General features: G+C 28.5%; 1 protein-coding gene across 1 annotated transcript in view; it reads right to left on the reverse strand.

Moving 5' to 3' along the window:
- Positions 1–17127, reverse strand: part of LOC101234797 (ADP-ribosyl cyclase/cyclic ADP-ribose hydrolase) — a 43797-nt gene extending 26670 nt beyond the window's left edge. Inside the window, exons 1-4 of the mRNA XM_065814118.1 lie at positions 16625–17127; positions 13448–13536; positions 6665–6800; positions 6126–6208 (exon numbers count right to left, since the gene is read on the reverse strand). Of these exons, the coding sequence (XP_065670190.1) occupies positions 6126–6208; positions 6665–6800; positions 13448–13536; positions 16625–16942 (626 nt within the window). The 5' untranslated portion in view covers positions 16943–17127. The remainder of the gene's footprint in view (positions 1–6125; positions 6209–6664; positions 6801–13447; positions 13537–16624) is intronic.
- Between the last annotated feature and the right edge of the window lie 229 nt (positions 17128–17356).

The raw sequence follows: 17356 nt of genomic DNA on the forward strand, positions 1-17356 counted from the left end.
TGCCACCAAGAAAGATTCATTTAATGCTGTTTGCCTTGTTGACCTTTCAGGGAATTTCCGTAACCATTTTTAATGTGACCATTTGTGTAATTTGAGAAAAAAAGTTCTTAAAACATTCTTTGAACTCATAAAATTTACTTGAACAGCAATATTTTTTTACATATAAAAAATCTTTTAATAAATGACATCAAACAAATGATACAACTTTTTTTAAGTTTTTACTTTTTGCAATTTTAGATGATTAAATTGTTAAATTCATAATTTAACAACTTGATTTTGATTAGTTTTAATAAAAAATGAACTATGAACTTAGAGCAATTAGATCTTTAATATGAAATATTTGGTAGTTTTATTGAGTAAATAATGGATTTAGACACTCGCAGATATTATATGTATTATATATATATATATATATAATATATATATATATATATATATATATATATATATATATATATATATATATATATATATATACATACATACATATATATATATGTATATATATACATATATATATATATATATATATATATATATAAATATATATATATATATATATATATATATATATATATATATATTATATATATATATATATATATATATATATATATAACCCTCTGAATTAGAAAAAAATAGGTCAGCAATAATTTGCTGACCTCAATCTTTTAGAGGTCGGCAAAAAAAATTTGATACAAAGGTCTTACCATAAAACATAGAAATTAAGTCGGCAATATATATATATATATATATATATATATATATATATATATATATATATATATATATATATCTATATCTATATCTATATCTATATATATATATATATACATATATATATATATATATATATATATATATATATATATATATATATATATATATATATATATATATATATATATATCTATATCTATATCTATATCTATATATATTATATATACATATATATATATATATATATATATATATACATATATATATATATATATATATATATATATATATATATATATATATATCTATATATATATATATCTATATATATATATATATATATATATATATATATATACTATATATATGTATATATATGTATATATATGTATATATATGTATATATATGTATATATATGTATATATATGTATATATATGTATATATATATATATATATATCTATATATATAAATCTATATATATATATATATATATATATATATATATATATATATATATATATATATCTATATATGTATATATATGTATATATATAAATATATGTGTATATATATATATATATATGTATATATATATATATATATATATATAAATATATATATATACATATATATATATATATATATATATATATATATATATATATATATATATATATATATATATATATATATATATATATATATAGAGAGAGAGAGAGAGAGAGAGAGAGAGAGAGAGAGAGAGAGAGAGAGAGAGTTCAAATAGAATAAGTTGTAAAAAAACAAGTGTGAGTACATATGCTGAAGTATTTGATATTATTCAAAAAAACAAAAATAATTAAGAGCTTTCATTGTAGATTAAAAACATGGACTATATTGAACATTTTTATGATGAATTATGGTGGATAGGGATTGCATAACATGTAAGTGAACAAAGTCAGATACATGCATTTACATTGACCAGTTGAAATTTTCTTTTGGCCAATGAGAAAAGATGAATTCTTGATGCGTAACTGAAAATATATGCACAATTTCTATACGCACAACAATATCAAGTCCTACATACAGCATATCTGATTTAGATTTAAAGAATTTAAGCAGTCCATTACAAAAAAATATATATATAGGGGTGGAATGGTTTTTATTGTAAATATTTACAAGAAAAACTGTAGTATTTTGCGTAAAAGTAGTTAGCGCAAAAAAAAAAAAAAAAAAAAAAGAAAGAAAATGCAACCGTCCCATTTTTTAAACTTCTTACTATTAACTGTGGTTTTGCGTGTTTGCTTGCAGTCAAATTTTGTGACTACTTTTTAAACCATTTCCCCTTATCCATCTGAAATTTTGATCATAGACTCAATATTGTTGACCATTGCATCCTATCAAATTTTTGGGGCTCAGATTGTAAGAAGAGGGGCTCAGATTGTTCAAGATATGGGCTCAAGATATACAAGATTATTACTTAAAAATAAAAAGAATTTTTTGAGTGTAAATCAGATAATGAAATTGAATTCAACTACAACAAAAAACAATGTTTCAAATCAATCTTCAACATCAGGCATTAAAATCTGGAGAGAAAGTAGCCACTCTATACCAAATAAAAAGAATGCAACAATTATTAATAAAATCCAAATACACTAAATGCAACAACTATTAATAAAATCACAAATGGAACTATGGAACAGTATATTGGAACTATGGAACAGTACATCCATTCCTACAATTCATTTTAAAATAGTTAATTACCGGCTCACTGACATAAAAAAGAAAGAGGCTACTTTAGGCCAATCAAACTCAAGTACTTTAAGCCAATCAAACTCAAGTACTTTAAGCCAATCAAACTCAAGTACTTTAAGCCAATCAAACTCGAGTGCTCTTGATGTGCATTGTCAAGGCCACATAAGGAGCACTAAGTTACAACTTTAAATTAATTAGCAGGAGTGAGACAACTGCATAGCTCATTGCTTGGAATGCCATACTCTATTGGTGAATGAGTCAAGTTCTCTTTAACTTAACCATTGCCTAAAGTAACCATTTTTTATAAACATAAAAAATCACAACAACCACCTGTCTTTGAAGTAACTTTCCATCAGTTGAATCTTAACAATTGCAAAATTCACCAGACTTGCTTGCTTTTTGTAAGACTAATTTAAATTCAGCTGTTCCTTCTTCAGATCTTAGTATTGATGGGTACTATCCTTTGATTCATAAAGACTCAAATAGTCACATGTTTGGCTCAGGGGTATATTTAGGCATCAATTCACCTACTTGTCAAGAAATCAGGTTTGAGGTTTCTCTTTGTTCTTTACGGTTTTCCTTCTCAAAACCGCACTCTTTTAGATATAATTTCTGATTAAATTGACCATGTCCTTTCTCTTTACCCATCTGCCAATACTGATGTGATTGGTGACTTTAATGCTCATCACACTGAATAACTTCTGTATTTTTCAATCTCTTACTCAGTTAACTTTAAGACTCAATTTTCAGACAACTCAAATCATTTACCTTCACTCCTTGATTTGTGTCTTGTTTTTCCTTATTCTTCTTTAGGTGGTTCAGACCATTCAATGATCTCTATAAATCTTACATCTCATACTTCTTCTTTGGGCTTGCCTTATAATTGTACTACTTACTTAACTTTTGTTATACTAAAGCTGTCTGTGATTCTTTTTGTGATTTTTTTCATGACGAACCTTGGGCTAATAAATGTGCATCCTACAAAACCTTCTGGATCCAGGCAGGTATCAAAGCTTTTATTCACTCTTGTCAGTTCCAAGTCAAGCCACATTTTACTCCATGGTTTTCACTTTCTCATGCAGCTATTATATCTTATCATAACTGTTTTTTTGTTTTATATCTTTTTTAAATGAACAACTCTCTTGAGAACTAACACCTTTTTATTATTGCAAGAAATAAATGTAAAAAGACGCTGTCTGATGCAAAGCTTTACTATTCACAGTTTACTAAAGCTTGTCTTATATTAGTTATCAAAAACCTCCAACAGCGTCATTAACAGGCCATTAAAGGTAAGTCTAACATTCCATCTCTAATTTATGGGTCTTATTACTTATCCTAAAAATAAAGCAGAACTATTTGCAAAGAACTTTTTTTCTAACTTGACTCTTGATCTAATGACCATTGACTTTTTCTGTCATTTCAGTTAAACAGGTTAACTTTTTGTTAGACATTCAAATCGCTCTGGTTTCCTTAGATAAATTTTCTCAACTTAATTTCTCAATTAAACTCTTCTACTCATTCCTAAGAAATATATATCAAACTTACATTACCTTTTATCAAAGTCTTACCTTCCATTATAATAAGCTGTAATGTTTTCTGCCATAGTCTTAAAAAAGTGTTCTCAAAAACTCTCTCCAATTCTTTCAAAGCTTTTCTTAATAAGTACTTAACAAAATCTTATTTTCATGCCTAGTGGAAAATGGCATCTGTGATTCCAATTTTTAAAAACCCTGGTGATCATTCTGACCCCTCCAATTATTGTCTAATCAGTTATCTTTTATTATCTCTATTATTGATCAACAATATTCTTATCATGAGTCTAACACTTACTGACTGACAATCATTATGATTTAAAAATCATTATGATAAAAATTTACAATTTAATATTTCTGCAAATAATATTGAAATTCTTTATTATATCTATCAATTCGTGATCCTTCAGTTTTAAATTTGATATTTTTAACACTTTGAAATTCTTTACTTATCCATCTTCATCTAATTCCTTTGCTTTTCTATCTGCCATTTTTAAATTTTTTTTTATTATTAAATTTTTCATTCTAATATTATTAATACTAGTATTACTATTTTGTAATTCTTTATTTATCTATCTATTTATCTCTTTTCATTCAACTATTCTCTACTTTGTACTAAATCTTTCTTGTCGCTGTCATTATTTAATGAACTTTTGTTGCGGCTGATATTGTCTTTACTTGTGAAATTCTATGTTTAATATAATTGTTATCTTTAATGTTGTTATTATTATTGTTGTTTGTTGTTGTTGTTGTTGATATTATTGTTCTTAATACAGTTATTATTATTATTGTTATTGTTATTATAATTAGTATTATTGATATCAGTTATTATTACTATTTTCATTATTGACTATAACGTTATGTTGTATATTCAGGTTTTACTTTATATTAGTACTTGTACTATTGTAAATTTCCTTGAAATGTTATAACTTATTTCGAAATATATTTGATTTGATTTTGATTTGATTATATTATATTTATAATATATTATTGACCTTAGTTATGATCATATATTGCACTAAAAAAATGCACAACTTCTTTATATGACTAATTATACATAATTAATGATGTCCTAAATATCAGACCATGACAGACAAAAAAGAGTTAAGAAATTAGTGCATTTTTTAACCTTGCAAGTTATCAAAATATGCACACAAAAAACCATGGATAAGTTCACAACACATATTTTCAGATCTTCTTAAACAGTCATATCAGCTGATTTTTTTCTATGACAAGCAAGATCTTTTTCATTTGACATCTAATTTACAAATTTTGGAACAGAATTTTTTATAATGTTTCCAGTTATGCAAAGGTTTTCAGTAACCATATATTTAATCACAAGAATCTTAGTGTAGTGGCCATCACAACAAATGTATTACCTGGTGGTAATACCTCTGTTTGATGACCAATCCACCACTAATCCCATGGTTCAAGACTGAATTGAAGTTTTGTATACCCTGATCAACAATAAAATCTAACACTAAGCCTATAGCATCAGCCCATAAAAAGTTTTTTAATCCAATTAAATTAGGTTTGTTAGGTATGTACTGTCAAGCTAGAGCAGCTCTAGTGATAATCATCTGTTTATTGATGTTTAAGCAAAATTCTCTTTTCTGTTTCAAAAGCAAAAATGGACAAAAGTCTAAGAGGTAATGTGATTATTATGATCAACAGCTTGAGTTCAAATGTCCAACAAAACCAAGAGAAATTAAATGAGGATATGTTAGGGTGGTTCAAAAATCAACATTTTTAAAAACATCTGCTACATGTCCCTTAATGTGTACTATATTATAAAATGACACTAGATTAAAAAATTTTGAACAAAAAATATTTATAATCATTGCTTAAGAACCTTGACTGATTCCCTAATATTAATATTAATAGGTCTCTAATATTATTATTAACAACCATCATTTTATAAAAATATTTTAGATTTTACTGCATAGAAAATTACATCTTTTAACTGAAAATGAAAAAAGTGCCTTGGATTTTTTTTATTATAATTTTTTTGTCGATGTTTTTTGTAAAAGTATTATTTTTGAAACTTTTATACAACTTCGCTTAATTTAAATGTTTATACATTTATAGACTAAGTGATATATATCAAACTTACATTACCTTTTATCAAAATCTTACCTTCCATTATAATAAGCTGTAATGTTTTCAGCAGTTGATCCGTTTACCATCACATAAGCTGTCCCATTTGCATTTTCAGCAAACTAATAACAAAATAATGTGTTTATCTTAATGATGGGTATTATATAGGTGACTATAGGTGAGGTTAGCCATAAAAATATGTTTTGTCAGCATTTAGCTACAGTGTCTGAGATATTGTATTTTACTATTTAAATTAAGTGACTTGGGTTTAATAACTGAGACATTAGTTGCACTAATCCAAAACTGTTTACCTATGATGGGTTGTTATAATTGATATATAACCTTTATATCATGGGTTATATATGGGTTGTTATAATTGTTATAAAACTTCTACCCTAAAACCCACATAAATGTACATTTTTTACCCCAAAATCCATATAACTGCATACAGTTAACTGATGTATAATATATAAATATTAGTAAAGATTCTATAAAAAAATAAAGTCTTTAAAAAAAAAATTAAGTAAAAAAAGACTTTAACCAGAAAAACAAAATTTAAAAAAAAAAAAATTACATACAGTTCTTGATGCTCTAGACCAAAAAGAATCAGATGGACTATTGCATGATTTATTACAACGCACATAGTTTACTCCATCAATACAGTCTGGTGTTTTAGGTTTGCAACCACACCAAGATAAATCATTTATAAGATACCTGAATAAATAAATTTTTTATTTATATTTGTTTTTATTAATATGAGAGTAATTAATGCATTAATTTGTTTTCTTTTGTGCGTGTGTGTGCATCTAAAAACTGCATGAAGCAGCATTCACATCTCTCTGTTAAGCTTAACAAAAAAACACATCAAGAAGGTTTATAAACAAGATGTAAGTAATTTACACAATAAGTAGCAATTTATTTATTATATAGGATTGACAAAAGCTAGAAAGAGACTTATCTGTTGTAAAAAAGGGCAGGATTAAAAAGTAGTGACATAAAACATGAAAAAACAAACATGTTCTAACAATTCTAACATACATTTTTCATTAGCAGAATAGTTAAATTTACAATTTTAACTTCAAAGATAAATATAGGACTGTTAGTTGCCCACACCCAGCCTTTAATGTAAACCTTTAATCATATTCATTGTCACAGAAGGACAAACATAATAAATTTAACTTAGAAGATCTAGAATGCATCTAAATTTTTTGAAAGATTTCACTATTGAATATAAATCCTTCCATGACAAATTTTGAGTAAAAGGTTTTTTCTTATCAGCCGTTTAAATGATGACTTTCTTAAATTCTACAGAGTATTAGATTTTAACGAACTCTAATAAAATTTGATTGCAGATCAAGCCAAACACATGGTAAACATTTTTTATAGGGATTGAATTTGGTTTCCTTCCGACAATTGGATTACTTCTAGATTAAGTTCATTTTATAGTTGTATAACTGTATTTTATGATTTTTTGCTAATTTTTACTTTCAGACTATAACTTATTAAAAAAATATGGGAAAGCTTGGTTCAAAGACAGAAAGAATATGTATTTAGACTCAAGGAAACTAATAATGAGAAATCTTAAAAAAAAAAGAGGGAGCGAAAGAAGGCAAAGTTAGAACTTTTAAAGAAATACACAAAAAAAATATGAATCTAAGTTAAAAGAAGAGAGAAAGAAAAAAGTTAGAAAGAGCTTTGAAAAATAAACAGGTAAATATTATTTTATCTGTAATTTGCTCTTTTTAATTGGAAATATTTTTGCTTTTATTGTAAAACGATGCAATTTAATTCTTAATTTTTTTATGTTATTTATTATATGATTAATTAAAATTCCTTACGTATTTTATTATTATGTTTATTTTTACTCATTTTATCTCTTTGGATAAGCATTTTATCTCTTTGGATAAGCATTTTATCTCTTTGGATAAGCATTTTATCTCTTTGGATAAGCATTTTATCTCTTTGGATAAGCATTTTATCTCTTTGGATAAGCATTTTATCTCTTTGGATAAGCATTTTCTTATTTTTAGATGTAAACAGTACACAGAGATGAAACAACTAATCAAGTCACTTATTGTTTATTAGCCAAATTAAAACAAAATGTCAAAAAAAAGACCACTTTAAGTTAAAGTATTATCTGGTCTTGTGTAAAGTTTATCACCAAGAAAAAAAAACAGCTGTCTTTCAAAACTGGAAGGCTGTCAATAATACAGGTAAACAGAGAAAAAGTAGTTCAATTTTTAGAACAACCAGCTATAAGCTATTGTTCCCCAGGCAGTAAAGAGAGAAATCTGATGATGTCAAAGTCTATCGTTCAAAGCAATACATGCTTTTTACATACAAGGGAACTTGTTTACTTATTTAACAAAAAGAATGACATTAAAATCACTTATCATCAGTTACAAGAAGTTATCAATGCTTAAAATAACTTGATTATGCTAAGTAAAACACCAGAAGATGATTGTCGATGTGAAACCTGGAAAATTGATCAACTTTTGCTACAGACAATAAAAAAATATTTCATCAAAGAAAAGAAAAAATGGAATTATTGAAAATCTGCCAGCTGAACCACTGGATTTTGTGGAACTTGGTGTATGCTCTGTCAAGTCACTCGTATGCATGAAATTGTTTAAAATTTCCGGGAAGAACCATAATATCTGATTTGTGTCAAGAATTGAAAAAAAAAGTTCAAGAAGAATCTACTGGTGACGAAGCTTCAATGCTTTTATCAGAAATGCTTGATGGTAGCAAATTGAGAAAGCATAAATATATTTGTCATCAATTTTCAAACATACTGAAAGCAAATCTCAAAGAAGATGAAGTAATTATTAGTGTGGATTTTCTAAAACCTATGAAATTAAACAACTCCACAAGATCCATAGTACTTATTTTGGGCATGAACATTTTACCATATTCGCAGCAGCTTGTTACTTTCATAAAAATATTACAGTTCAGAATGGTAAACTTGATAAAAATTTTAATGTTGCATTTACAAACTGGCTAATTAGCATGGTCAAAGGTACAGCTCCATCAGTTTCTACTTTCCATTTATGGAGTGATGGATGTGCTGGTCAGTTCCGATCTCAATTTGACTTTTGGTCATTCTCTTGTTACCCAGAAAATATTATATTGACTTGTAGTAATAGTGAGGCACAGTTTAAAGAACCCCATGATGAAATTGGTGGAACTATTAAAAACTTAGTTTACAAGGAAGTTTTATCAGCTAAAGTTGTTATTGAAAATGAACGTTAAATCACTTTAATTGATTTGGAATAAAAAAAACTTAATGCTAGACAAGAACACTTTTGTAAAATTAACTTTAAGATCTTATACCTGTTTAAAAAATTTTTTTTGTTGTATCTCTATTAAGTTTAATAGAATTTAAGCCCTAAGTGTCAGGTCAGGTTAAACTGCTACTGGTAACATGTAACCCAGTACGACCTGCTTCATGTCCTGCTGTCTTGTAGAATATGCTTTTATAGGCAAAGGCTAGGAGAAGCCAACTCCAACTTAAAACACCCCCTGCCTTGGTTGATTAAAGGCTAGAGATGGTGTCTTGATAAAAAAAACTCATCTTGAGCAACTATCTTGTAAAAGGCCTCCTTGGCAAAGACTTAAGGGGTAAACAGATTCTATCTGTTGACCAGCGTTGCACCCCTTCTTCACCTACTAAGCTGGCATAGATCTATTTATAATATATTGTTTTCAGTTTAGGATGTTGAATGCTGAATCTTATTGACTCAATGCATGTGTTTTGCTTGTGTCTCTGTTTATATTACTAGGCAACTCATTCTATTATTTCCTATTGAGGGTACAGCTCTAAAACTCAGTTTTATGGCTCTGAGGCCAGATGGTAGTCCGGTTTCCAGAACTCTGTGGTAGCTCTAATAGAGGTTGATTCCATTAACAGCTGTAAAATATCAGAGTACTAACAGTTGTGCATGGATGGAGTCCCTGTTTGTACTTTTAGTGTAAATTGTCGAGGCCACATTTGGAGCCCTTTGATACTGCTTAGGTTTATTAATAGTAATGAGGCAATTGCTTGGACTATTAAATAGTGTAATGAGTACTATCTGTGCTTTGAGTCTTGTTCTTTAACAAATTCAAAAATGACTAGTATAAAAAACTATAAAACACAAAAATCTATCATCATCGCCAAGTTCTCTAAATCTATCATTCACTAATATTTGTGGTCTTTGAAGAAACATTTCTTCTGTTGAGTCTTATTTCTTGCAAAGCTCACCAGACCTACTTGCTCTTTGTGAGACTAATTTGAGTTCAGCTGTCTCATCTTGTGATCTTAGTGCTAATGGTTATTTTCCTTTAATTCGTAAAGAACTCAATATTCACATGCTTGGCCTGGGTATTTACATCAGGAAACTAGGTTTGAATCCATAGGCTATTTTTTTATGCGCTTTCGTTTAACACCACTTCACTCTATCACATTTCCTTCAGCTAATATCAAAAAGCATCACTTAACTCTATATCTTTCAGCTAATATCGTTGTTGTTGGTGACTTTAATGCTCATCACACTGAATTGCTTGGCTCTAGTGTCAGTGACTCTGCAGCCATTAAGGTTAACAACTTTTGCCTTTCTCAATGTCTAACTCAAATAGTCAACTTTCCAACTTTTTTCCAGACAACCCGAAACATTTACCTTCTCTACTCGACTCATGTCTTGTTTCTGATTCTAGTCAGTGCTCAGTTCCTCCACATTCACCCTTTAGTGCTTCTGATCACAGTTTGATCTCTCTAAAACTATTATCTCATTCTTCTTATCATCAGAATCCCCCTATTATTATATCACTTATAACTACCTTAAAGCTGACTTGGACTCTTTCTGTGATTTTCTTCATGATGGCCCTTAGGTAGAAATCTTTCACCTTCCTGCTGACAAATTTGCTGACAAAGCCCACTATTCTCAGGTCACAAAATCTCAAATTTTTCATCTCAAAAATTAGACCCTTGTGACTGGAGAATCTAACAGTATATATAATAAAGGCAAATCTGTTATTCCACCTCTCTTGTATGGTTCAGATTTTGTCACTTCACCTAAAGACAAGGTTGAATTGTTTGCTAAAAATTTCTCATCAATATTATCTCTTGATTCCACTAGTCGCGTTCTACCTGATATAGCCAACAAACAAGTTAGTCCATTGCCTGACTTTGATATCTCTCCAGCTTCTGCATCCAAAGTAATTTCCTGTTTAGACCCTTCTATAGCTTGTGGTCCGGACAACATACCTGTTATAGTCTAATGGAAGTGTTTTCTGGAGCTATTATCTATACTTTTAAAACTATTTAACAAGCGCTTATCCGAGTCTTGTTTTCGATCATACTGGAAAGCGGCATCTGTTATTCCTATTTTCAAAAATTCTGGAGAGCGATTTAACTCGCCTAACTACCATCCCATTAGTCTTCTTCCTATCATAAGCAAGGTTTTTGAGACTTTAATTAACAAACACTTAATCTCTCATCTTGAATCTAATAACTTACTTGCTGATCATCAATATGGATTTCGATCTTCTCGTTCTACTGCTAATTTGTTAATGGTAATAACCGATAGGTCTAATTGTGCATTAGATAGATGTGGAGAGGCTAAGGCTATCGTTCTTGACATTTCTAAAGCCTTTGATAAAGTTTGGCATGCTGGTCTTGACCATAAGCTTTCTTTTTAGGGTGTATCAGGTAACAACTTCAAGATTATTGAATCCTTCCTTACCAATTATAGTATAAAAGTTGTCCTTGATGGTCAGCACTCTTTATATTCTGTAACTTCAGGGGTTCCTCAAGGTTCTATCCTTGGCCCTATACTCTTTTTAATTTAAATTAACGATCTTTTAGAAATCCTCACAAGGTGGCATTGTTTGCTGATGATACTATTATTTATTCTTGTCTTGATAGTAAGCCAACACACTCTGATTGCTTGGAGGGGACATTTGAGCTTGAGAAGGATCTCACTTCTGCTACAACATAAGGCTCTCAGTAGCTGCTGAACTTTAACTCAAAAAAAACTCAATTTTTTTGGCTAATTGTTATTGCAACAACCTAGATCTTCCTATATTTATGAATAGTAAAGTACTTGATGAGTCATTTACCCTTCGTCTCCTAGGATTAACTCTTATTTCCAATCTTTCTTGGAGACCACATATCAAATCAATTGCAAAATTAGGACCTGCTAAGGTTGCATCTCATTATTGTGCTTGCCACTTTCTTACTCCGGATTCTATTCTTTATCTCTATAATCCTCAAAACCGTCTTTGTATAGATGCTTTGAATGCCCTTTCTCTTTTAGACAAGGTGCAAAATTGCATTGGAAACATAGTTGGACCTGCATTTGCAGCCAACCTCCAGCCATTATCACATCACCGTAATGTTGCTTCTCTTTCTCTTTTCTATAAATACTATAATGGGCACTGCTCTAAAGAGCTAGGGCCTCTTGTGTCATCCACTAAAATTCATTCTTGTGTTACTCATCATTCTATTAAGACTCATTATTCTATTAAGTCTCATCCTTTTACTGTGACTGTTCCTAAGTGCTCCAAAAATTCTTATTGGTCTAGTTTTTTTCTTCAAACATCAATTCTTTGGAATTTGCTTCCTTCATCTTGTTTTCTGATTCATATATTTTCTAATCTTTCAAGTCACCTGTCAATCGTTATTTTGCTCTATAAACTTTATCTTTTTTCTTTCAATAACTTTCAACTCTAATAGTGTATTCCTTCTGTGACGCAAGTTTTGAAGATCTATAACAGAAACTTTAGAACTCTACAATCAATATTTTTAACCCTAATTACTATTGTTTTAGAGGTAGTTTGTAAAATATTATCAGAACCATCTTTGAGTTTTTATTCTTTTTTTAATTTACAATTTAGTGTATCCATTTCCTTCCATGACAAAAACAATACTTTTCTACCCTGCCCATAAGAACCTTTAAAAAAAAACCAAATTTCATTGGGTTTTTAAGGTGGGTCTTTTTGGGTTTGGTTTTTTGCCAACCCTGATCTATCAACTTTTATTTTATTTTAATTTCATAACACCAAAAGTGAAGCTTGCAAATCTACAGTTTTTATGTCAAGATCATTTTTTTAGTACAGTTTAACTTTTATTTACTAACAATACAAACATTCAAAACATAACAGTGAATATGTACTTAAGTAAACATATTGATTTGTTCATTTTACCTAAAGTATTTTTACAAATTTACAATTTAAAATAATGAATATAAATGAAAATAAAATACTGCTAGGATATTATATATTACTCTTATGATTATATTAGATAATACTGCTAGGATATTATATAATTCTGCTAGAATATGTCATGTTAGAATAATTTTTTAATTTGTTAAAATAATTACCCTGAAAAAGTGTCCTCTAAAGTGTAGACACCATCTTTTATGTGACTGTAATCATGAGCAAAGCCTTTTATGCCAGACCAAAACAAAGCCTAAACAAAAAGAAAAAAACCTAAAAGATCTAACAAAGCCTTTTTTTATACCATTAAAATTTTCATGTATTCTTTCAACACTTCAGCGCTCTTTCAATATTCTCATGTTTAGGTAAACTATGCCACCAAGCTTAATGTCAATGTATTTCTTTTTTTTGTTTATGTTTTTTTCTTTTGTGTCCTGCTATTGCCTATCCTGATTTAATGATAACAATGTCATTTTCTTTTATTACCAAATTTTTTACAACTACCATACACTTCTGAACAGTTAGGGCAGCTAAATCACTTATTGTCAGAACATTTTGGGATTAAAATTTGTATGCCAACGGAAAAAATAAAAAAACAAACAAACAACAAAGCAAATTATATCAAGCATCCCAACATTTTTTTAGTTTCATTGAGATATTTTTGCTTATTTCCAAGTGTATTTAGTAGGATTATTAAATAGATAGCCAGTAATGTAATAGCTTTGTGAAATTCTTTTGATGATGTGCTGCAAATCAAGATTGTATTCAAATTGTAATACTGGATTGATTTGATTGATTGACAGTAGCAATATTTTTAAAGAACTCCTTAGGAGTTTACGAAAGTTTTTCAAAAGATAATATAGAGTTGTGCACAAATAATTGCAGTCATTAAATTCTTTAAACTACTTCATAAAACCTTCTTAGAACTTAGTGTTTGTGACTAGCAGTGTATTTTAACTAATCAACAAAGCCTGATTTACACCCTCAGGGGGCCCTAGTCTGAATCAATTTTCAGAACCCTCAAAAATATTTCAAATGAAAAACAATTATATAATATATATATAGTATTAAACTGCTCTTGTATCTTCAATTCTTTAGTTTAGCACTACGGCTTTTATATAGATTTGTTCAAATTTCTTCATGCAGAACTAATCTGGATATTTAGTGTTGTAATCATTAATGATTGTGCAAATAGAACTTTACAAAATGTTATAATTGTCTAGAGGGAACATTTGTGTAGCATTCATAACAATTATAAAAGTAATACTTTTTAATAACTCTTTAGAAACCCTAGCAAACATTTTTTGAACCCATTTTGGGGTCCCGAAAATTATGGGGCCCTAGTTAGACTAAAAAAAGGTAAAGCCAGCCCTGCTTACCATATGTGTTTTTTTAAATTGAGTTCCAGCATAAATACCCATATTGACATTCCTTTTATCAGCAATTGCCAAAACCAACTTTGTATAAAATCTGTATTGCTTTTGTTTAAAATCATAAAAAATAATAATGAATGTCAGAGTGTTTTTTTTTTTAGTATGCAATTGTTCATAAATCAAAATCAGCACTGCTTCAACTGTTTAGCCAGGCTAAACAGTTATCTTAATAACATTTTAATAATAAAGGATCTCAAATTTTATAAAGAATTTTATTTCCAATTGAACACATTTCTATTCCTAATATAATACAAACTTAATTTATAACCTCCAAAGACATTTGCTAAGATCATTACTTTCTGATGTTTAAAAAAACATCAAAGTTATCTTTACTTACTAAAAACAGAATATAAAAAAGAAATTTAAATTAAGTTTGCAGAAATATATATCTGATGCACACATAATTTTAGAAGAAAGATAATAAATATATAACTATATAAGGGATGGTGTGTGTGTGTGTGTGTGTGTGTGTGTGTGTGTGTGTGTGTGTGTGTGTGTGTGTGTGTGTGTGTGTGTGTGTGTGTGTGTATTTCTTAAATGCTTCAACTCTAATCTTTTTTTTTTTAAATATGTTAATTAGTAGGTCCAATTGTCTCAAATAAAACTATGGCTCATCCCCTGTAGTAGCATCGCACTACAATCTCTATTGGCCATTTCTGAATAGGGCTTAATTTCTTGAATGCTTCAGCTCTAACTTTTTTTTTGTAATATGTTAATTAGTAGGGTACCTGACATAATAGTAAGTGATTGGGCTTTGCCCTTGCTAAATATGGGGCTTTTTAAAGCCCTGGGAAATTTTCATAATTTAAAAGAGGTTGATAGCCGAGGCTAGGAAAAAATTTGTAATACATTATATATTATAAATTATTATGCATATATTTGCTATTGATTAAATACTGGCATATAATATAAATATATATGGATATAAACATATGCTAGTATACAATATTCTTATATAATCATATAAACTTTAATAAAAAGCTTCCATAATTGCTTGGATCCTCCTGGATCCAAGCAATAATATTTAAGGGTTAACTTCTCAGGTAGATATGTATATATATATATAAATTTTTTATTAAAATATATATTAATTTATTACGGCAACTTTTTCTTTTATTCTGTTAAGCTTTAAACATTATTTAAGAAATATGCCACAAATCTAACAAAGCCCATAGATTTTTAAAAAAATATGCCAAAAAATAAAATAAGTCTTTTATATAATAATAATTATTAAAGTTGATCAATGCCTTAAGTTTCCTAATAATGACACTTAACATATTTACCAATTGTTGATCTGAAGAGGTAGAATGTTGGACACCTCTCTCAGACCCTGATAGCTTATGGGCGATAGCTTATGGGTGATACAATATCAAAATTCTTATATATGATATGTTTGAGCCAATTTTTGAAACATGTTTTATTAAACAATAGACTTTGTATTTGCATAAAAATCTCAGATTTTGCCAGTATTTAAATGTTGAAGCCCAAATCAGTTTAATAGTTGAGATTTTTATTTTTAAATTGTATTTGTCTTAATACACATAAAATCTTTCATACTCATACAAATTTTACTTCGTGGATTTTTGCTCGGATGTCAAATAGCTTGCGATTTGGATTTTGGTATCCAGAAAAAGGTTGTTTTTTTTATTTTATTTATAAAGCAAATATCAATATGTAACATGTATCTGACTTCATACATAATAAAATAAATACTTTTTTATTTAGCTTTTTTGCATACAATACACGCTGGCGATAAGTGTATATTGAAATATATTGAAATAAAAGCTTTCAATTAACACATTGCTAATATTTGTCAGTAGGTTATATACTATTAGGGAATTAAACTTTTTATCGTTAATAATGTGGTGATTATTGTGATGTTTATTTTAAAGAACATTTATAAAATACCTGGTTGTTTAGCGATTTTTTATTGTTTACTACATTGAAGAACTCGTCGTAACTGGATTCATCAAACTTGTCTGTACAAGAATCTTTATAGGCAAAGCTATTTTTAAATTTGCCTCCAACTATATCGCAATCTACATCAACAAATAGAGAGGGATTGCGACTATTAGGATCGAATAACTTGTACTCTAAACAACGCCCGTTTAGGATCTTCTCAATCTCTGGTGTTGTGCCATTGTAGATCCAAGGATTGTACGACCAAGCGGTAAAATCACGATTAATGTGCAAAATCAAAATTATCAAAAAACCGTGATTAAGCATGCTTAAAGATACCTAAAATATATTAAGTTCTTTTTTATTTTTATTACAAGCTGATCTATAAAAAAAAATAGTTAAAACTCCGCAATTAAATTGTAACTTTTTTAACAATACAGGCTACGAACATATTAGCTTAACTAAATAAATAACAAATATTTGTGTAAAAAGTATCGTACTTTTACACACGTGAAGTTTAACAGATGCGTAAAGCATTTGAATGTCACGTTTTTACAGAGCTGAGAATTTCTACCAAATATTTGAAAGCGCTACCTTCCAATTCTTCGGGACCAGAAACCACTGCTACAAGTTCATTTTCAGAGCTACACAACGACTGTGCTTTGGTAGAATGATATCACCGTTGCAACTTTCTAAAATTTCCTCCAACAAGAAAAGCGTCGAGTTGACCAGCTTAGGATC

This window comes from Hydra vulgaris, chromosome 12, assembly GCF_038396675.1.
Source record: "Hydra vulgaris chromosome 12, alternate assembly HydraT2T_AEP".
NCBI lineage: Eukaryota > Metazoa > Cnidaria > Hydrozoa > Anthoathecata > Hydridae > Hydra > Hydra vulgaris.